Source organism: Argopecten irradians, chromosome 1 (genome assembly GCF_041381155.1).
Source record: "Argopecten irradians isolate NY chromosome 1, Ai_NY, whole genome shotgun sequence".
NCBI classification, from domain to species: Eukaryota; Metazoa; Mollusca; class Bivalvia; order Pectinida; family Pectinidae; genus Argopecten; species Argopecten irradians.
The window spans coordinates 21,020,385-21,045,044 of NC_091134.1; the positions used below are offsets into that span (position 1 = coordinate 21,020,385).

Consider the following 24,660-nt stretch of genomic DNA (forward strand, 5'->3'; position numbering starts at 1 on the left):
TGGTGCATTTTTCACCCCAGAAACAAATAGTAAGCTTATTATTCCATTGCAGTATTCTTATATCTGTGTCATGCAATATTCATGACCTGGCCCCAATTTCTCGAAACACACTTAAGTAAAAAAAACTGACTTATGTCATAAATTTTCGTATAAATTACATAAGGACAAAAAAAAGTTTTGACTTAAGTCTGCACTTTTGTTTAGAGAAATCAGGGCCTGAACATGTAAGAACTCTTTGTGACAACTTTGACAATTGTGACAGTCTGAATTCTTTGATTGCTTACATATAGTCATAGGGAAGAAATCCTGCTTTAACATAGCAATTTTCAGTTCAGCTTAGTTTCCAGCATACAATGGGGGATCTGAATCATGAATCTACATGTTAGTTTATGTCAAATTGTCAAGGATACCTAAGTTCTTAAAATTACCCCCAAAAAATCTATTTCTAGATGAAAATTCTTGATACAATTATCAAGAAAATGATTTTCAAAATTGCTGTCTACATTAAATTTGCCAAAAATTCTAAAAACCAATTGATGAAAATAATTTGATAATGATGCCAATTATATTTGTTAAATTCTTCTATTTATGTAGAAAGAGTTTCTTTTCAAATGGCATCCAATTAAGAAGTAGGAAAGTGCGTATGAATAGAATCCGAGTCAACTACGATAATTACACCATTTAGTGTTTGTGTACTAAACATTAGGGCGACTTTTATTCTCGGGCACGCTTTGTTATTTTTATGTCAAAAAGCGAGTGATTCACCATCATCTATTGGCTATTGTGGAGTTTTAAAAAGTGAAAGTCAATATTTTTTTTTTGACAACATTCTTGTCTTTAGTTGTCATCAGTGTACCTAAGGGAGACAATTGAGGACTAGTGGGTTTGAATTCCACCATTGTGGTCCTAATGAATCCCACTGTGTTGCCCCCCCCATTCCCTAGACAATGGACGAATAGTTATTCAATCACCCAATGTTTTGTGACGATGACAGTCAAGATCATCACTAGTGACCTTGAATTCAACACCATTGTTGAAAAATCGTAAAAATTTAATTTCTGCTTTTCAGAATGGAGAAAATTGTACCGTGTAGTAAAAGTTGCCCATTCATTATTGTCATGTTATAGAGAGGGTGACAGTTGATCTGGACAGGGGGAGAAAACCCCGCATTGTGTTACGACCTGTCAGACATTCGATACCATTGTTTGATACCTGTTGATTAGAAAAACAGACATGTTGTGATTGAAAGTGAAATTACAGGTGACAAAATACATACAGAATGGTGGGTCTTCTTACCACTGTTAAATTTGCTCACCTTTTAAATATTCAACCAGAAACGTTTCCTGAACGTAAACTTTTAACTCCTATTACAGACGATATTACGTACCCTATGTAGACACGCCAAGAAACGTTAATTTTGTCTTTTCATTATTATTAGTAATACTAATAGTTACTCTTCTGATAAGGCGTTTGTTGTTACATTTGTTGCTGCTTTTGACAGTAAAATTGTTATTTATACTGGTTTGAAATGTCATATATGTTTATTGATGTGTGGTCATCTGTCCCATCGTACATAAAGAAATGAGGACATCACAGCCATTACTTAACTGGAACCTATAATGATAATCAATACTTTATCACAAAGAAAGATAACTTTGGGGAGTTGGAATGTTGCGGATACCTTCAGTTTCATTCACTTCCGTCAAGATAGGATATGACAAGATATTATACCTATTTTGTTCATATTTTCATAGGTTCAAATGAGATATATGTAATGAGAAACAATTCAATAAACAACAACACAACTTATCAAATGGGAGCGCATGTGGGAATGGTGTTCCCGACAATATGGTGCCATTTTCAATGATTCTGCCTAATATTACGTTAGGCCAGAAGGCCTTGAGCCTTGATGGACTGGTTGTAAACAAGTAATATTGAATATTCAAGAAAAAAACCAGTTGCACTTAATATCATTTAATGATATATCATTAGATTAGTGATGCCATCAGTCAATAAATTTGTGCCTTTGTGATATAAAAGTACTGTTAGAGGAATTCAATCATCAGGCCCTATAGCTCCTGGGGTTGTCCCGCGACGGAGCAGGGGTCTGGTATTGGTCTTACAGGGCGTTTTGTCGTAGACTTTTATGAGGTCTGGGCGTGAGGTTATTCCCAAGGTGTATTGGCGATCCTACACTTGGTTCATATACACTGGTAAACCAGCAGTATTGCCTGTCAGCGGCGGCGAATCATACAAACACGAAAACGGTAGAACATTAATTTTCTAGTCAATCTCATCATCTTATTTCAGAGGAAATTAGAAAAAGTGCTTGTTTTCCGTGTGGTAAAATCGTAAAGTGATATGATCTGTTCTATCAGATGGTAGACATGCAATAGACTGGGCAGATACCATACCTGACTGTGTCAGTCAGTCAGGCTTAAGGATTGATCATGCTCTCTTGGACTTCTTATTCTATTCCTGTGTTTCCTTAGATTTTGTTTGAATATTGCCAAGCTCAGACCAGGCTTTATTCCAATAAGACCCATATAAACTTAATATTTGATCTTCTGTAGATTTATTCAACATTTTTCTATTGGGCAATCTGTAGACTTAGTCTGAGCCTATTTCATTGGACACTCTGTAGACTTAGCCTGAGTCTATTCCATTGGACCCTGTATAGGCTTTGTCAGGGTCTATTCCATTGGGCCCTCTGTAGACTAAGGATGAGTCTATTCCATTGGGCCCTCTGTAGACTTAGTCTGAGCCTATTCCATTGGACACTCTGTAGACTTAGCCTGAGTCTATTCCATTAGGCCCTCTGTAGACTTTGTGTGAGTCTATTCCATTGGGCCCTGTATAGGTTTTGTCAGAGTCTATTCCATTGGGCCCTCTATAGACGATGGATAAGTCTATTCCATTGGGCCCTCTGAAGACTAAGTCTGAGCCTATTCCATTGGGCCCTGTATAGGTTTTGTCTGAGCCTATTCCATTGGACACTCTGTAGACTTTGTGTGAGTCTATTCCATTGGGCCCTGTATAGGTTTTGTCAGAGTCTATTCCATTGGACACTCTGTAGACTTTGTGTGAGTCTATTCCATTGGGCCCTGTATAGGTTTTGTCAGAGTCTATTCCATTGGACACTCTGTAGACTAAGTCTGAGTCTATTCCATTGGGCCCTGTATAGGTTTTGTCTTTGCCTATTCCATTGGACACTCTGTAGACTTTGTGTGAGTCTATTCCATTGGGCCCTGTATAGGTTTTGTCAGAGTCTATTCCATTGGACACTCTGTAGACTTTGTGTGAGTCTATTCCATTGGGCCCTGTATAGGTTTTGTCAGAGTCTATTCCATTGGACACTCTGTAGACTAAGGATGAGTCTATTCCATTGGGCCTTTTTAGACTTAGTCTTAGCCTATTCCATTGGACACTCTGTAGAATTAGCCTGAGTCTATTCTATTGTTCCAGTAAAGCTCTGTATTATATAAGACTAAATTATTCCAAATTGAGTCTAACTGAATATCAAGGGCTCCATGGGACTATAGTATGTGTTTTGTTGTGTCATTAACCTGCACGTGTAAGCGTCTCCGGAAGTTATATAATCATCGGTATGATAAGTGTGTACTTCTGTGATAATGGTCGCTGCACCTGCATCTTTCCCCACCCTCCTATCTCCCCATAGCATCACCTACCTCCCAATAACATCAACACATTGTATAATTATCCCACCACTTACTCAATGTAATTATCTCCATGATAGGATCCATCATCCCCAAGGTCTCTGTATTTTTTGTCCACCCTACCAGACCCTCCTGTCTTCTACCCAATCACACATTAATTATAAATCTTCCCCATACCAAAATCTCTTTCTATCTAACTGTTCATATAAACCCCCACACCCACTTGTGTCACAGTTACTTTAGCTGCCTAAACCCCTACTTTATCACTTACTAAACCTGAGAATGCCCCCCTCCTCTTTGGCACCTCCCCCCTCCCACCTCCTTGCCCCTTCCCCTATCATCCTACCCCTTAATCACCCCTCTTCCCTCCTGCCTGTCCCCTTCCCCTATTGCCTTCTTTTATCTGCCCTCTTCTCTGCTCTCTTTTCCAACCCCTTCCCCCTAATGCCATTTTCCCAGCCAACTTCCCCTATTGCCCCTCCCTCTTCCTTGCCACCTTCCCCTATTGCCCCTCCCTCTTGCCGCCCCCTATTGTCCCCCCCCCTATCTTCCCCACCCCCTTCCCCTATCACCCCCCTTCTCCCTGCCTCCTTCTCCTATCATCCCTCCATCTCCTCCCTGCCCCTTCTTCTATTGCCCCCCTCTTCTCTTTCCCCTTCCCCTTTTGCCCCCTTCCTTTCTATCCCCTTCCCCTATCCCCCCACTCCTCCTTGCCCCCCCCCCCCCCGTTCCCGCGATCACCCCCTCCTTCCTGCCCCCTTCCCCTATTGCCCCCTCCTCTTCCCTGCCCCCTCCTATCCTGTGAATACCTTCCACCCTACCACATGCCATTGTCTGTAGTGATAGGGCCCACTTCACACCTGTGTGTAGATATTACAGAGAGCATGTCCTATACATGTCATTTAATGAGAATAGAAAATAATAACTGATAGACTTTCTGGACAGTGTAGATAGTTCTGTATGGATCTGTGACCAACTATACTCCATTATATTACTTTTTCCCATTATATATCTATTCTGGTCGTACTTTGGCAGCAGTGAGCGTCTTATTGTCTGTTCCACGCGCGTCCTCATCAACGCCCAGCCTCGTCCAAAAACTGATACCACACCTATTGTCGGTGACCGAGTGTGAAGACGGAAGCTTCTGACTCCAGTCCATATTTGTCTTCTCTGACAGGAGTTTAATTCTGATTTCTGACTTCTTTTAAATGCATCTGAAATAAAAATGTTTGAAAATAATTGATTTTGTAAAATTTGGCCTACAGTAATTATTCATCTGTATAAGAGTTTCTTCATGATAATCGGTGATACCATTTATATTCCAAATTGGTTGAAATATATATATTCTACAATAATCTTCAAATAACCTAAAATCATTAGAGTTATCATTGGCTTGTTTGTAAATTCTTCAGTTTTGGTGTAAAGGATAAGAATTAATGCAGGAATTACTGAAAGGCAGTCAGTCTGCTATTACACTATGCCCATTTTTATCCCGGCCGATCCAAAACAGCCCATTTAAGATTTATATATATGACGTTTTGTGTTTGCCATGACAGTCTGAGTCAATATCTGAGCGAAACCAGCAACATCACTGGATATGTGTCCCAGGAGATAGAAGATTTTTATTCTGAAATTTAAATTTGGGAACTAATAAAAGCAATTTTGCTAAAATGTTTTCCGTTTCGCTAGGCAATCTGCAATTGCTTTGTTTTGCCCTGTTCCAATAAGACAAATCAGATTTGTTTCTGGTCGAGATATTTAAAGTGTGGTTTTTCTGGTTGAGATATTTTAAACATAGAACATTGTTTCTCCTTGGTGTGGGAGATAAAACGTTCCACTATTTTAGACATTTAGGTTCTTCAGGAAATGCGTTTTCTCTTTGGGACATAATTATTTCACTGACTGAGGATCTAAAACAAAAAACACAGAACTTACAGCAAAACTTAATTAAAACAAATCTTGTTCTCCAAACTTTAATTCAATTATGGTGATAGACGACAGGAAATGCATGTTGCCTGCAGGTATCACGCATGTTACGGAGAGCATGGGCGAGCTACCTGGTGAATAATTCACTCATTTCAATACAATTGTTTTAATCCTATTTAACCGTGGAGCTGATTGGCGATAGGGACATTGATACCGGGCTATACTGAGCCGTGCACTTGCTGTGAAGTCGGCGCAGGTCTGATATGGACGTCACTGCATGTGTGCATGTTTGTGGACGTCGGGACAGGTGACGATGTTTCCCTATCAACAGGTGTGTGGGCCTGTGTTCCCAGGAGATAGGTGAGTCCTTGGGGGTATAAGTTTTACCTGGGACAGGTGTTATATCAGACAAATATAATACAGGTATGTCATCTAATGTTATACTAGTGATGCAACTGCAAAACAGACGCAGGTAAAATTGTTCATAGAAATTACTTGTTTAAATATTTACATGGTGTACTTATACTGAGAGTAAAGAGTTAAAGATATGGAAAGGAAAGAAAAAAATCTTCAGAAAAATTGATGAAATTTATTGAAATCCACAATTTGCATTGTAAAGAAAACTAAAAGAAGTTTGCTCACTGCTTAGTATCTGTCGTCTGTCTTCTTGTAAGGGAAGATGCGAATATATACAGTAGTTATAATGCATTTAAAAAGAGAAGGAGAAAATAGACCATGCTTATGTACCAAAAGTTATTGAAATCTAAAATTTTGCAATTTGATCCAACTTCCTATCTCTCAACCAGACACGGCTTAAATTCATTTTTATCATAAATTTTGATATATAGATCAAACATATAGACACATCTCCAAACTTAATTTCAGTTCTATCAGAGATTGAATTCTTATGGGACACTTCTTTCATTTTTATGGCTTACAATATCTAAATTACTTAGAAATATAGGTTATAGTTTTTCAGTTACATACCCCAGTATGTATAGGATGTTTTTGCTGTAAGTTTTTTCTCAACAAGTTTAAATTGTAAACTTTGAATCAATAATTGCATTGTTTTGTTCATTTCAAGAAACCAAATCAACTTAGGTAAAGTAGTCAATTAACCGTTGATTAGTAACATCTTCTGATGATTGTGATGTCACAAAAATCATGTCGTAATGATGTCACAATCATCGGAAGTTTAGGACTAATCAACGTTAAAATATTATATACGTCGTTTTGGTGTCTTAAAAATCTCCATATTGATATATTTGTATTCCTTCATAATTGATTCTTTACCATTAAATTATCTTTTTAGTTTAAAACAGTTTTGAATTACCATAAGGAGACACATTTAGATTTAGATAGTAGATTTCTTATCCAGATTCAGTTTTATTCCCCGTCCAACTTACAGACACCCCACCTGATCACATTTTACTGACGACAGGCAAACCAGTCATTCCACTCCCTTCGTTTTTGACGTTATGCTTCAGTGAGATAGCACTATAAAAAGGGCAATAGTCCTGCTTTAACAAGAAGACACAACACGAATACATACAGACATTTATACACCTAGCACATTGCATACAGGGGAAGCCATCCTTAAATGACCCTGGCTGTTAATACGAAGCTAAGCCTAATTCAACCCTTTTCTCCTATCCAAGCTATCGCCCTGTCCAAGCTATTGCCCTGTCTTCGACTTCTCATCCTGCCCCATTGACCTCTGTTTCAGTAGCGTTTTCAGTGATATTAGATGACTCATGACCTAGATGAGGTCCTATCACCAAAATATCCTAAATTACATCTGGTGAAGTGTTGTTTTAAAAATGCTTAAATTTAATTTCCCTCAATTGTGCTGTAAAATGTTGAAGTATCGTAAAGTAAGGGATCTGATAAGTGGAATTGTATGACTAACCAATGTGAGAGAGATTGGAGAAGTAGAGAGGAGGGGGATCAGGGAGTGGGTGGGGGGATGGGGTCAAATACTTGTGTTATATAACTCCACTGCCCTGTATTCTTAAAAACGACCAATTACATTTCAACTTGTCTCACATCAACAAATAAAAAATACTTAATGTAAAATAAAATGATCTGGGCGGATCACTTTCAAAACAATTTAACACTAAAGTGAATTTTAAACAAGAGTAGAAATGGGAATAGAGTTTTAGTGTCTGTTTTGTGTGACTGAGTGTTAAAGACAATGTAAAGAGAGTGTTTATAGAGTTATATTATTTCCTATGGACCATAAACAATAATTAGGATCAGAATCGTCTCCAGATAGCTCTGCTATTCTACGCAATGTGATGGAGAAAATTACTTAATCACAGGAAAAGTGGTGCCCCCCCGGGTCATTATAGGCCTCACTGATAACTCCATACAGTGTAGGATATAGTTCTGATTATTTGTATTTCATTGTACTTCTGGTTATAGTCATTGAATGATGTGTTAAAGTCTTTGGTGTTTGTAGAAAATTCAGATATTCTTCAGTTAAAAAACAATACAGCCAGTATCTGTATCTGCACCATTTGGGCCTTAACCACTCAGTCACTGTGAACTAGAGGTGAAGGGCTGGTGGTAGAATGTCAGACACCTTAACCACTCAGCCACTGTGACCAAGAGGTGGAGGGCTGGTGGTAGAATGTCAGACACCTTAACCACTCGGCCACTGTGACCAAGAGGTGGAGGGCTGGTGGTAGAATGTCAGACACCTTAACCACTCGGCCACTGTGACCTAGAGGTGGAGGGCTAGTGGTAGAATGTCAGACACCTTAACCACTCAGCCACTGTGACCAAGAGGTGGAGGGCTAGTGGTAGAATATCAGACTCCTTAACCACTCAGCCACTGTGACCTAGAGTTGGAGGGCTAGTGGTAGAATGTCAGACACCTTAACCACTCAGCCACTGTGACCTAGAGGTGGAGGCATAAGAGTAAAGTACCGGTAACATTTAGTGAAGTATTGATTTGGTTTAGCATCTTTTAATAGCCAGGGTCATTTAGGATATAGGTGTCAGGTTAAAGGTCAGGTGAAGAAATCGTGAAAAAACCCCAATGACCATCGGTCGGTATCTGGCAACTGCCTCACAATGGATTCAAACTGATGACCTAGAGGTTGATGTCCTGTGGGTATATGTTAGAACAGCTTACCCATTTGACCACCGCGGCTCCTAGAAGTATTGCAGATAGAAAAGTTGTAGAGAAAGGATCAGAACATAGACCACCAGCTGTAAAACCTGTTTTTATGTTATGATTTTATGAGTATTTTAACATGGAAGATGATGAGGAGATAATGACTTGACAGTGATATCAGTGGATCTCTCACAGCTACTGTTGTTTTATATTACAGTTTTATGTTGGTAAAACAATCTGTTAATTGTTGCCATCAGTTCGGCCTTAGTTGATCTGATTGGATGTCTGTCCTTGTAACATCATACGGCCATTCTCTACTCCTCATTGTTCAATAAAAAAAAGCAACAGAAGAGAGAAATGTAATTAAATGGAAGCTTTTAATTTTTTTTATGATTGGTGTTAATATCAATATCTGATTGGAGGAAAGAGACTTTGATGATATTTTCCTTAAAGCTACATTAGATAAGGTGTTTTGTTTCCTGTAATTTATGATATTTTTTTTCTGATATTACAAATAATTGTATTTCAACTCCTTATGTGTGAAGTTAAGATGATACTGGCATGCTATATGTTATGTAGCCAGTAGCTACTACAACTCAAAGTCACCATAACTATTGTTTATTGTGATAAAATAATAAAATTCTTGACAGAATTTCTTAGACAAAAAATTAGCTGTACACAACTTGTGACTTGGAGCACACATCTGCCATACTCTTTCCCTGTTCTTCATAAAAAAAAATTCAAAAAAATGTCTGCACCATATTTTGAGCTGTTAGATCATACGTCCCTGTATGATTAAATGTGATATCAGTAATTACGTGGGGATGAAAGTCTGACATATGGTCTATATAGGGTATCGGTCCATCAGAGGTCCATATAGATATTGATTCTGGTAACTACCAGAGTCCTTGTGTTGTCTGTCTGGCAAACATGTTTAATGCATGTTTTTGATGTTGGGGAATTTTTTAATGTAATTTGTAGGATCAAAAAAGAAAAAGGAAATTGAAAGTATTGACCATTTTTATGCATGCTCAAAGGCTGAAAGCATGTTTTTTGCCATTATTTCTGGTAAAAGAATGTCACTAGGTAATAAAAATCTTCGCTAATTCCATTATTGTTGTTAAGTTCAAAGAATGGGCACCTGAGTTAATCCAGTATAGTACCAACTGGCATGTTTCTGATCAAACAACATTCAGTGTTTATCTTAAATTTTCTTCAAGGCCTGTTCTAAATCTAACAATAGTCGTTTGATTACAGACTTAATGCGACAATTTCCACACCGAGGAAACTGAACAATTTTTGCTCGGAAGAATTTCTTTCTCAATGTAATTGATCACGCTCATATAGTCACGCTCAAGGCCAAATAAATGTATGACGTTGACATACAAATATGTTTTACAGAAACACCTGTATTAATATTTCATCATGTACACAAGTTTAACATATAGAATTTCCGTCATTTTCGTGTTTGTCTTAACATGAAAGTTTAAGGTTAGAAAATGTCTTTATGAAGAGATTTGTATTTAAAATACATTGTAATTACCAATATGTATACTCAGTCCACAATGTTTGTACCTGGTAAACTTATCTCACTGATTACTCTGGGGTAAAAGAGTACTGAGTACTTTAATTTATTTCTATTCATGCATATAAATGATTAAACAAATCTCTAATAAAAAAATCTCAAATTTTCATTAAACCAGGTAAATAGGTTTATATTTGCATATGTTACAGGTAAAAAGTTATTGTTTACATGTTTTATAGCGTTGAGTATGTTTACCTGTAACGAATCCGACAGGTAAGTGGGGATAATTAGTAGTGGTTAATTGAACAGGTATGTTTGCTGCTCTAAGACCAGATTTACAGGTGAGGTTCGAGTCGTTTGGTTCTTCTGTTTGGTTTAGAGTTTAGCGTGAGGAAACTGTGTGACTTTGATGACGGCGTCACGCCTGAGTGATCCCAGGTATGTTGAGCATGTGAGGTTTGAACGACGGTTGTTACCTGTAATGTTAAAACGGCCATGTGACTAGTCTCCACTCAATAATAACAGGTCTTTATTGGCGATCAGTCCAGTAAAAAATGAATTGTGTCTGTGGTGTGAATGTGGTCGGGTAGAGACTGGACATTAGAGACTGGACAGGTATGGCGGGCAAATATAGATAACGGTCAGTCAGGGATTATGACCAGGAGTATGGCTCAAGCCTCGTGGTGAAAACTGACCACAAGGAGATACATTATAGTGCTGATCTGACGAGAGTGGTGGTGAAATCCTCAACCTTATTTACCTGTAGGTTAACAGTGCTAACGAGGAAGATATGTAAACGTCTTGTGTTTGTTAAAGACACTAGCTGTGTGTGTACATACCTGTATGGCGAGGTCAGAACACTTACAAGGCAGCTGTGATACATGTTCTATATAAACTAATCAACTGTTACAATGTTACACAGTGAAACCCCATCATGGTAGACTGACATCTGTCATCGTACAGCTTACACCAGCCTAGATAACACTTCCCTACTTCCGACCTTTTTTTATGTTTTTATACTGATGGAACTCCCTACTGGGAATTCAACATGTGTATATCAACAAGTTGGTATGAAGGAGAATCGGTCATTAACATGAGATCAACCTGATGCCGGGGTGTCGGATATAAGGGGCAAGTTTCCGGTGAATTGTAACAGAAAAGGGAATATGGGGTTATTGTTCTAAAGTGTTAATCAAGTGTTATGGGTAGGAAAGTGAAATGTTTTTGGATGTCAGACCAGGAGTTTACAGTGGATTTTAGAAGCCTGCTGTTTACATGTGTGTGGTAGCTGTATAAAACTCCTGCCGGGAGACAAAGCTTCATTACAGTAGCTGCTGCCACCATTTTAATTGTCCATCAACATATATCACAGTGGAAAACCTACTGAGAAGCTTCTGCTGCAGTCAGCGCAGTGTCAATACCTATAAGTATTCTCGCCTCTCTCTAACATTACAGCTATTAGGGCAAGCTCTGTGTTGATGCTGTATACTGAATTTTAAAAAGTTTTTAAAATACTGAACATCGCTGCAGGGGATGCAGCTGAAAAGTGTTGTAAACAATTGAGTTTGTATTGAGCGTTGGGAAATAGACTATTTCTCAGTGCGAGTTGCTGCGGGTGGTCAGTCAATGGGACGGAAGATTCCACAGGATGCTAACTAATACCCATCATGCCAAAAAACTATTATTATGATATGAGTGTATTCAAACGCTGGTTTGAACGCCGACGGAAACAGAAATGGAACGGAATTGTTCGGTAAGTCTTGTATAGACTTTTAAAATGTATAAAATTCCATGCATGAACTTTTGCTGGAATATGTCATGGTCTTAAAATTGATGTTCATCAAATCTGTAAAATTGGTTTGGAAAGTCACTTTTCGTGTATATGTACAGTAGGTATATAACAGCCCCTTTAGGTATTCCTAAGCCAATCGATATTTATCCATATCTGATATTATACATAATATGATGAAATTTATCGTCACTTTCTCTAGATATGAAGTCGTTTAAAGTGGTAGAGTAGCAAGAAAATATTTAATTACCCTGTAGTGGTAATTTATAGACTGTTAACATTAAAGTGTTTCTCTGTGTTTTTGCCCAGATTTTTCTGTTTCATTTCCCCTTTGTACATATTGCGTTTGCTATGTTATTGCTATTTGACATTGAGAGAATTAATTTTATCGTCCCAGTGTGATATTAGCTCGCTGTCCAACGACTTCTTTGAAGTGGTCATTCTTACACTGATTTCACATGGCCTGAGATTTTTTGTCCGCGTGACACTGTGTCAACATTCATCAACTGTGATCAAAGACTGGCCTCTCCCACACTTGTCCTGTTACCTGTCCACTAATTACATTAGGGAAAGGTACACACTTCTTTTCTAAAGTCGCTAATAAATATCGCCCTCCTCATAATGAAAATTTATTTAATCCCGTCAATGCTATTCCAACCCCTTCAAATGTGCTAGACCAATAGAGTCCAGCTTTTGTTGGATCTGATTGGGCAGTTGTCAATTTCAGGGGTCACAAAGATGAAATACATTGTGGTCTTTTAGACCGAACATTGTGGTCAGTTTGTCTTTTATACTGGACATCGGAAAGATAAACATCTGATATTGAATCCGACCTAAAGTACGATGAATCATACATATATAAAGAATTCTGTGAAAGACATTAGTTAGATTAGACTAGGATTTTGTTACCGAGGGTATTATAACTTACAGTGACGTTTGATAAGGGATAGGTAAAAACATGTTCAATTTCACTGGATGGTTTTATAACAATAGAAATGAAATGAAATGTTGAGGGATTGTTTGGCTTATTTTACCGGTTGTTGTATAGATTGTAAGGGAAACTTTTATGAATCATTTATAGCTGGTGTGACATTAAAATTGCTGTAATTTGCCAGAAAATTTAATCACAAATTCAAATTCCTCCTGATCGATCCTACAAATAAAATTTCTGGACTTGGTTAATTTTGGTTTTGTTATTAGTCATTATTAGATCAAAATTTGTAATTTTAAGATTTATTTACGAAGTTCAGCCTAGCTCCTTCGGATTTTTGAAAGAAACAATATTTTTCTTTTTGAAAGGTTGGATCATATTAAGGAATGATGGGATGTCTACAATCTTTGTAGTTTTACTTTCAAGACACATAATTAATATAAAACACCGTGAAATTATTATCACAGCGTTGCAACATTTCAAGCTGTTTTTGTACAAACAGATGTGCAATTTATCTAAAGTGTGTTATCAGAAGAGTCAGCACAGAGATGTGCACCACCCTTCTCCCTTTGCCCCCTCCCCCTTATCTGGACTATTTCTGCCCCCTCCCCCCCACCTCTCCACCAAACAGCTTCCTTACTATCTCCCCTTGTAATAGTAGCATGTAAACTTACTCTATCTCAAATAACTGATGTAAAACAATGGTGTAATGATGCACCTATCCCTTCACTTTACCCCTCCCCCATCATCTGTCCTTTATCAATTATAATTGATATAATAAGACATCATGTGAATTTTCCCTTACATTCTCCTCTCTCTATTTCTCCCTCCTTCCCTCCCCTCTCTCACTCTCTCTGATGTACCCCCTCCATTCCATCCTCACCCGCCCAACTATCTCTAACTACTGTTGTAACTATAAGATTATAGTAAGATCTACCCCCATCCCCTCACCACCATCACCCACCTGCCTTCCCCACCCTCCAAACTATCTCTAACTACCAGATGTAACTATAAGATTATGGTAAGATCTACCCCGACCCCTTCACCACCATCACCCGCCACCTTCACCCTCCCAACGATCTCTAACTACGGTTGTAGCTATAAGATTATGATTATAATCACTCCCACCCTCCCCCACCATCACCCGCCACCCCCACACTCCCGACTATCTCTAACTATGGTTGTAACTATAAGATTATGAGGTGTTAACAGCTGTTTGTACAGTGATAAGAACACTACAGTTGGGTATATCCAGTACTCAGACTTATCTCAATCTTACACAACGCCAGTCTGGACATATAACACATACATATTACAGGGGTGGTACAGACAGTAGAGAATTAATTACTAAGTACCTTTATCTTATGTAACATAGTGTACTCTTACCAAACTTTAAGACTGTTTTGATTGACACCCCCAAACAAGCAAAGAATGACTGTGACGTTATTTTATGTGGGATTAGAGTAGACGCGACCTGTACTCTATTTTAACCTCATTCTACAACTCGTTCTTGGATTCTATTTGTATCATCTTTGTCCTGAACAAGTTTTAGCATTGTAATTACCAAACAAATAGAGCTGCTGTTTCTACTAAGGCTTAGCACAGTAGAGGGTTTCAATGTTTTAGATGAGTTTGGATGTAAAACATCGGTGGATGGAGTTTGTAAGATAATTGTGTTGATGGTTGTGATTTGGTTTATCGAGTTAACTATAGAAATTAGCATATATACTTCCCAAAAATTGTCTTTATAGTTCTCTGAGAAACCAGGCAGTGTCACAGAATGGAAAAAACAACATTAGATAAATGTTGCTATAGTTACTGTTGACGTCTGCTGTCTGCCATTTTCCCGTTTCACTGATTCGCATTGTCTTTAATAGTTGTCATTACCCGACTGGTACACCCATTTCTTTGGTCTTTTGAATGTTTGTTATTACACTATGTCCCTTTTTGTCAGAATATATTTATTTTTTTAAGTTCATTAGCTGTGCTTTTCTTTGTGATCATTCCTAATGTTCACTTCCATTTGCTGCCATTATTTCGACATTCAACTGGAATGGATTTCTCATTCCCAATATATTGGTTGTTTTGTAGTATACTTTATAATGGCAAAAATATGTTCAGTTGGATCAAAATGTTTCTGTCTATATTGTCAGAAGTGTTGATATTTCCAGACTATAAATGTGTTAGTATGAAATTTTACTGCCACATTTCACCATTATACTGTAAAAACTTCTCATTTCAAATGTCAACGAAACCTGACTAAAGACTCAATGTCCCCGTAACTACGGATAAAATTACTTCCCTTCATGTATTTCTTACAGAATCTTGGAGTCTGTATTCCTGAAAGTCTGGTTTGGTAGGAAGCATATAAGCTTTTCTGAATTATTAATTGTCGCTGAAATAGATTTTGGTGAAATGTTTTTTTTTGTTCGAGACTCGGTGTCTCTGCTTCAGTGAAGGTAGAGACTTGCTGTATTCCACAGTGATTTCATCGTTTCGACTGCCAGAATTCAGCTGCTTTGTTTAGGAATTTGGAAAAGTTCTACAAAACTTTCTGGCATCGTATCTTGTTGGTATTGAGAATGGTAAAATTTATAAAAGACTGTTTAATTCTGTAGTACGATGTGGAATATCACAAAGATGACGTAAGTAACCTTTGTTTTATTTTACAATAATCGCAAAACAAGCTATATTTTATACTAAACTTCATCAATTACACTTATTTGCCCAACTGGAAGAAGAGTAAGAGGAGTGCAGAGCAAACCAAAATATTGGAACTAATGTAGAAAAATTCTTGTATTTTTTTGGAATGTTTCTCCATAACTTATCAAGTTCAATCAGAAAATCAAATCCTAGCCCCCTCAGCTAGTGAAAGGTAGATTTCAATATTACCATAAGTTAAGAGTTAATATAGTTGAATTTTATCTGCAGAGACTATTTTGAAATTGTCTTGAATGAGTCAGGTCCTAAGCTATCACTGTATTGTATGGTAAAACTCACCTACAAAGTCATTGACTTTCTGTTGAACATTTAAAATAACATAGAGACCTTCAAGGAATGTCATTATGGATCTAAAAGCAGTTAGGTTCAAGTTGAATGACTCGGAAATCAACACTCTTTGAAGTCTGATTCCCTATCAATGATTTACCTTTCAATTTCATTGTTCATTGAATTTCATGCTTTTTGTATATAGACATTGATCCGTTGGATGGAGGGTCACATGATCACTGAAGCATGTCATGTATGGATATCGTGCTTCCAATGAACCTTATCGATAAAAGGACATTATTTAGTCAGTATGGTCTGTCCCATCTATAGATATCATGATTCCAATGATTGTTGTTATAGGCATTTATGGTCTTAAATTTGCCTTCAGTATTTTTGGTAAAACTCAAGGTCAAGATTACAACAAAGTGATAATTTCCTGTTGTAGAAATGTTCAAGTTTACAAATTGTCTATAGAATTAACTCCTAAGAGTGTATTTATAAATAAATGAATGATTGTTTTTGCTGACCTGTTTTACTACCAATGTTTATCAATGGCAGGAATAGTTGTTTAATTATTGATATGATTTAGTACAGTGGTGGCAGAAACAATAAAACAATGTATGTCATTGGTATGCTGAACGATAAAGAACAAACATACAGGGTGACTCATCCTGCTCGATATCAATCATACGTTGGGTAAGATCTCAGGAAAACTCAGTGAAATGAGGAAAATTTATCAGGTAAATAATGTAGTTTGTGTGATTTAGTACAGATAATGGGGAAAGGAAAGGCGAGCCATTATGGATGATCAATGTAAAACACTCACGAAGAATTTTATGAATGAAAAGCGAAAATGTTACCATGGTTTACTAAAGATAGAAATGACATATTATGATTTATGGTTTAAAAATGACGAGTTTATGGAGAAAAAATTACTTTATCGTCAGTAATATCTTGTTTGGTCTTTTTGCTGAAGATAATCATACTAAAAAAATCTACAATTTCATTGAACTCTATCAGTATTTTATAAAGCTTTGCCCAGTCTTGTGTAAATGTTCTTAGAGAATTATCTGTCATTATAATGTATTTAAACCATGATGGTTTTTTTAACAGAGAATGATAATGTACACATTATAACCCCAATTTATTTATGACGAAAGTAAAATTTGATGTGGAACATTTTCATCATTGAGTACTTGATGCTTTCATAAAAAAAAAAACCTAAAAAATAACTTTTAAAAAATCGGATTAATCGATAATTATTTTCTGATTCAAACGTTTCATTTTCAGGAGATCTAGATATTCATTGTTTCGCAAAGACTCTTGAATTATTTTGCTGTCATTGACATCTTAAGATCCATATACATTTTATATACCACATTTTTTAAAACCGCTCCATTTGCCAGAGATTGAATAGAATTTTGTAATCTTCAATATTGGCAAAATCTGCAAAACTGTAATGAAGCACTTAGACATTTTTTAAAATAATCTACTTTTCCTTAAAGATGCTCCACCGCTGACAAATGGTATTTTTTCACTGTCAAAAACATGAGCAGACGATTTAGTATTTTTCTTCAGGTACAAAAGTTACTTACTTTACACCATTACCACCACTGAAAAGTTTCAGCTTCTAATTTTACTTCAAGTTAAAAATATGAAAAATAATTAATTGCATCCCGAAAAAATTCTGTGGCACTATATCCTATATGGAATAAAGTACTGATTGCGCATGCACTTAAGGCAAAATAAATTATCTTATATATTTTTTTGTGTTAATTAGACATATATATACACGAGTAAATACCAATTATTGTTCAAATGATGAATATCATTTATGCTAGGTCGGCGGTGGAGCATCTTTAAGTTAATATCTTGGCATAGATTCTATTACCAGATACTTAAAAAAAGTTCAGATCAATTTTAATTTCCGTTGTACGGACAGAAATCAGATTGAACAGGTATTATATAGTGTTACTTGAGTATAGATTTACACACAACAAACAGCTGACAAATTCGGCTCCCACACGTAAAACTAAAGCTCCCTATTGATATCTAGTCATGGTCGGAATATTTCAGGAGATCTTAGGTGTTTTTAAGTGTCTAATACCTGATAGATTCACACAGAAACTTTTAATCAGTTCTAAGTCTGTGATAAACGTCTTATCAAAATCTCCTTCGACCTCCGGATTGACAAGGGATGATATTTTTATTAAAATATGAAGTACATGTACTTTAATATCGGGCTCGGTCTGAAGGAGGATTGTGTGTTATAGTAGAGGGGTGTTATGATGGATGAAACTGATCCTGGTTGACTTTAACTACTGATACATGAAGTAGCAGCAGGTGACTACCTATAAACAGGTGAAAACATGTCCCACCATGAAATGGGCACAGAGTGTTACCATTCCATTCTTTCCTCACCCCTTTCTTGATATTGAGACTGGGACCTTTTTATCTTAAAACATTTAATGTCATGATTTTGCCAAATGCAAACTGGGGAAGCAGTGTACGGTATTCTCAAAGTTTTAAGCAAATAAGAAGTCATAAATAGGAAGAATTGTCATTCTAAATTGAAGTTAATGCTATTTTATTGATGGTGGTACTGTAGATTTCATGACATTTTATTCTTTTGATCCTCCTTTCAGAAACTATCAATTCAGTCCTTCATTTGACAATACCCCTTCAGCTAAATTTCTCACATTAGGACATACTTTCTCATAGGATCAATGATGTATATGTTTTCTCTTCACCTTATCAACCCATAGGTATCTAATATTAGGCTGTGGTCAAGCGGTTTGTCCAAGCGGTCACATGCTTGACCTGTTAGTCACAAAACAGAGAAACGGTGATCCATGTAACCTACTACACAAATATTGACCAAGGTAATTGGACTAGATTATGTCGTAACTCTCAAGGTGTTTACACATTATATCACAGTAACGTCACTACAGACAAGAAAGTTTGTCACTAAGACATAAACACTGAGAAAAAAGTCTGAAATCTCAAGTCTTAAAGATGTCGGTGTTGTCTGGGATACTTGAAGAATTGGCTCCGTGTGACCTCGCACACATTTCTGCGGGGCCTTAGCTTTGTTTTATTTCGGCATTTGTATTCTTTATCATGGAGTTAATGCCTGAAAAAACACAAAGGGTTCTATCTGCTGAGCGGGGTTAATCCCAGCTTTGTGGCAATGCTCTCTCTTGTCAGTCACTCAGGCTTATTCTGTTGGGAACATTTCCCTAACCTGGTGTGACCTGGCCTGTCGTGACCTCAGGCCGCGGGGCTGTACCTTCGTAAGAGAAGGGTGAGGGGAGGAGACCATCAAACGATGAGTCAGTCCACAGGATGAATTAATGTTTAACACTCGCATAACTTAATCACAAGTTTTCATACGAAATTCACAGGTTTTCCTCCAGGGGAAAATGCAAATAAGTAATCTACATAATTATTGAATAATCTAAGGATTTACCATAAAAAGAATGTTTACCAGAGACGGGACCACCAACCAGAGGATACTGTATGTGGATTTGATAGTAATCCAAAAAAATCCACATTTACATTCATTCCATCACAACTACCAGTTACAATATCAAAATATCAAAATCTGTGTAGGATTTCAAAAGATGTTGCCTAAATGTTTTATTTCCAAATGGTATTTGAAATTGTAAAATGAGCATAATTTCTGTCATTCAGCTGAATGAGCAATACTATACGAAGCTGGTAGAACTGTTTGACAGGAATGTGTGTTTCTATGGTTCTTTATACATAATAAATACTATTACAGAGCAATATTTATTCTACATAACCTGAGATAGCCAATAAATCAACCATTATGTTAGTGTTTGTGGAGAATCTTACAGAGAATGGACGACGTACTTTTGGTATGGTTATGGAAATGATAATCAACCTTGGCAGAGTTTCTTGCTAATGTTAAAATCATTTGTTATACAAACATTTTAATTTGTTTGCAGTTGTTTAAAATTCATATAAATGTGCACCGTTTCTTTAAATAAAATGCCATGTGACTTGAGTATTGCTTACACAATCTAGGTATAATTAATGGTAGATATGTACCTACCTCGAAGATACCTGTATACCTGGCCTCCCCCAGGTAGGCTAAATCACCCCGTTTGTTAATAGGTATCCATTGTTATTCCACTATGTACCTGTAATCTCAGGTATTCATAAATAAATACATCTAAATTCAATCTAAAAGCAATTAAGTCTTAATATTTTTCTTGCGCATACCAACCCTTTTGTGAAATACAAATGAAAACAGGTCATTAAGAAAGGTATTTTCAGTAGAACATACGCGGAATATTCTTACAGCGATTTTATCACCTGACTATTACCGTGCAATGTGAAATAAAACAAATTATCTTCCAGGTATATTGATTCTGAGATTCTATTAATGAAAACAAATGATTTTTCTGTGATTATATCGAAGAGTATCCAGTGCAATTCAGTCTTTTGATGTAACTAAACACCTACATGGTTAAAAAAAATTTGACAATTAAATTTTGAAATTACCAATCAAATTTGAAGTTGATGGCTGAAACACTAATTACCTGCTGCATATAAATTGCTAATTTTTAGCTGAATTCTAGATTATCTCCCCTTAGTTTGAGTAGAAATTGACTACCCAAGGTAAATTCAATATTGTTGATAATACTAATTTTCAGCAGAATGGTGGGCATTCTAAGCTGATGGATACAATGTTGTTTGTTTTTGAAGTCCATACTACATTGTAATATGTTACACAGGTTGAAAATTTCATGTTAAACAAAATTTTGATTTGACATGATTTCATGTATCCATCCTTGGTGATGAAAGGTGAATCAGACTCAAAGTGATGAGATAAAACAATACATGTATTGTTATCAGGTTGATAGATAGGTATAGGTATGATAGATAGGCTGACATTGTACAGGTGGGACCCTGTAGTGAATCCAGATTACTTTCAATGCTGCAACAACACTACCGGATGTATGAATATTAATGTGACATGCCCCATCCGCGAGCTATATTCGTTTATAGGGTCGATAATTAGGGATGCGCTGCATAAACAGATAAATGTCAATAAAATAATAGGCATTTTGTGGGAATCATTATCAAAGCTTTGAATTATTTACCGTATGTTATATAGAAAGAAAATCTTATTTGAGATGTAAATTTATACATTTTGTATTATGAAAATGGCAGGAAATATGATTTCAAATATCTGCATGATGTCAAAAATTAACAATATTTGATTAGAGCAATCTCTTTGAAAATATTGTCAGTCCCATAAAATTAAGTGTACAGGAGTTCTATTGATAAAAATCAATTAAACTTTATGGTATTTCATTTATTGCAATAATGAAAATTAAAATCATTTTTTGGAAAAAGACACCGCAATACCTGTATTAGAAAGCTCCTGTTGATACAGAAGTTGTACAGTACTGGTGGCCTTTTGTAGGAAATGGAGCTTTATTTATGATAACAGTGACATTTACAAATGTTCGGATCAAGACACTTTAATGTTACATGATATACCGAACATCTCCGCCTTCGACCTCTGACCTTTAACGGTGTATGTCGTTAGTAGAGATGATATATAGATGTTATGCATGACTTGTGCATTAGATAATGTTAGCATTATGTTTGGTATTTAGGAGAGATATTCTAAATAGTTTATAATGAGAGTTTTTGGTTCCTTGTGAAAGGTATTGTCAGGTTTCTTGTTTCTCCTATTTTGAGTTACATTGTTACCCTGGATGAGCTGCACAACATGTCAACTCTAAGACCCACACCTGGATCAGCTACAGAACTACTGGAGTCTGCCTGATCGTGTATTAACCAATCTTCTCTACTCAGCTTATCAAAAGTTTTTTGCCACACTTCACCTTAAATGTTGTTGGTAGGCCATACAATGACCTTCAGATTAAGCTCTGCCGTCTTCATGTGAGCAAACTCTTCTTCGCTAGATTTTGGTCTTTGGTGTTGTGTGATCTATTGGGAGGACTAAGAGATGAGCTGATGTTCGTATGGAACAAACCCAGGATTCTGGACTCTCTTAATCTTCTGGATTCTCTGTATTTGGGATATGTATTTCCATAACGCAAGGTTTGCTGAAGTTAAATTTTCTTTTCTATTTTTTTTTCCAAATAATGATTTTCCTTTTTTCAGAAGTTTCTTCTTATTGTTTTGGGGGCAGAAATTTGAACTATGAACTTTAAAATGTATATAAATAGAAGATAATGTAAATAAACACTTGTGTATGCAATGAGATGTCAGATATTCAGACAATGTAAATAGGCTGTACAGTATTGTGGTATATAGTCAGTAGTAATATAGTCTGGATGTATGGAACACTTACAAGCTAAAACAGAGTGTGCGAGACTACAGGTTCAGATATTGTTATAAAACGTAAGTATGGGGTACATATGTGCCATGTGGTATCAGTTTTACTGTCCTGGCTGATGGTTAATAAAATCAACCGCGTGGTTCCTGAATTTTAAAGGTTTAAACTGTGAGCTAACCGAATAGCTAGCTGTACCATTCTGGATGGTCCAGAAAAATCAATAATGCAGTTTGTTTTTTAATTGGTTTGAATTTTGTTCATTAATTAACTCTTGGAGGGTCACCATAAACCGGTCTCCAGCCATCAGATGCAGCGTAGAACTTGATCCAGAGTCGTCACATTGTCTGGCGGAAATAATATTGCCAATAATTATAGCGTGAGTTGCACTAGTAACGATCCATCGATACGAAACGTCATGTGATCTATGGATCGATATCAGGCATCCTACCATGTCTGGTTAGAGGTGCTGAAGCACCAAGATGTATATTTTATCTATTGGACTGGGTGGGATTTCTATCAGAAACAAAAGTAGGCTAATGAAAATATCATAATGCTAACTCTATCTCAAGTATGCTTTACCACCTTCGCTGAAACAGTTGTTGTTGCCAGGTGTAAAGGAAACTATCTACTGATTGGAGAGGTTACTGATTGGAGAGGTTATAACCAAAGGAATCTGAAGATTTTCCCTAGAATTAATGTGTTTTACCAATAGAATCATGTTTTCATCATCCAAGTTGTAGTGTTAAAGCCTTGTTTGTGGTGTAGCATTACCATATATATGTAAACCACTTTCTATAACTTTGTAAAATCCCCCACTTCAAAATGGCAAGCAAACTAAATGTGTATCATAAATCATTACCTTATCTTTTTCAGAATCTTCAATTTCAAAATAAAACGCTTCAAAAATTGATAAACAAAATTTTAAAACCTTATTCAAAATAATTTTGAGTACCAGGATATTTTGTTTCAGAAATTGAGATATATTTCAAAAGTGAAGTTTACTTTGGTCAGACTTTGTTTAAATGGATTTTTTAGGTTGTTATCTCTTGTTGAGAATGATGTGAAGCTTTTGAGTTAGTGTTAAAGTGATATATGAGGCGTTTCTCTGTAAACTTCAGCTACAGGTACACTAAGTTATTACTCATCAGAGAAATAGCTACTTAAGGTATCGTCTTGTAAAACAATAAAACTGGGGGACACTAGCGCTGTCGGAGACACTAGCGCTGTCGGGGACATAGCAACCGGAAAGTGATGACAGTAGATATACTTCAATTTCAACAATTTTTATTTTAAAGTTTTTAAGGATTTCCTGATTTTCCTGATATTTCTGATATTAATATATTCATGTGTTCAAGTTGATACAAAAGAAGACCATGTATTATTTCTTTTATCTGTGGAATAAATACTTTCATTCTTAAAGAACATTTACCACATTTATGATGTAATGATATGCCCCGACCATTCATGGAATCTGCTGATCAAACCTTGGTAACATTTACCGTACTAGCTGTTTTAAGTTACTGGTAACCAGGAAAATCAGACAGTACTGAGGTATATACCTCACTGGTCCTCTGTCAGGTCAAAACTCGACCATATGTCTCCGAGTAAGTCGGTCTCATGTCTTGGTCAGCTGGCTCCAGGTCTCAAAAGAAGTAAGACCTTCATCACTGTTGTCAGATATTGAAGAAGCTAACTAATATTATTGAATGATATTGCGACAAAAAATTACCAACTTATTGATTGTTTAGATATTTTGTTACAAAATTAGCATACAATTCAAATTTCTGTTGTTTACTATTTTTCAGACTCGAGTCGTTGATGGGGTTAGATCGGAGTCACATTGAGGATGAGACCTTACGTCATGCGTCATGGTACCAGGCAGGGATTCCACGAGAGATTGCCTTGGAGATTCTACAACAGGAGGATATTGGATCATTCATTGTACGGGACAGTTCGACACACCCAGGGTGTTATGCTCTCTCGGTCCGTGTCCCAAAGTTTGAAAATCCAACAGGCATCTCCCATTATCTTATACTTAAGACACAGCGGGGAGTCAAGTTAAAGGTAAGCTCCGACTACATGTATACCTTATAAGGGCGTGGACTGAATTTTTGTGAGTAATAACTTTTGATAAAATCAGATGAAAGCTAGTTTTCTACAGACATGGTCAAACTTTAATAGACTGATGAAAAAACTTCTTTGATTTGTATAAAATATTTTGTTCACCTACTAAGTGAGAAAGCCTCTGTGGTCATAAGTGGTCATTAGTGGTCAAGTGGTAATGGTACACTAATAGCCTCTACCTGTAGTATATCTGGTATTGACCATAAGTCAATGACTTTTCTCCAGGAACTCTGACT

The 24,660-nt window shown here is 36.5% G+C and overlaps 1 protein-coding gene across 2 annotated transcripts in view; it reads left to right on the plus strand.

Moving 5' to 3' along the window:
• The window catches only part of LOC138320490 (tensin-4-like), a 106,968-nt gene that overhangs the window by 77,798 nt on the left and 4,510 nt on the right, over nt 1–24,660 (plus strand). For both annotated transcript variants that reach the window (XM_069263476.1, XM_069263486.1), the window contains one exon: nt 24,106–24,364. In XM_069263476.1, coding sequence (XP_069119577.1) covers nt 24,106–24,364 — 259 coding nt within the window. The remainder of the gene's footprint in view (nt 1–24,105; nt 24,365–24,660) is intronic.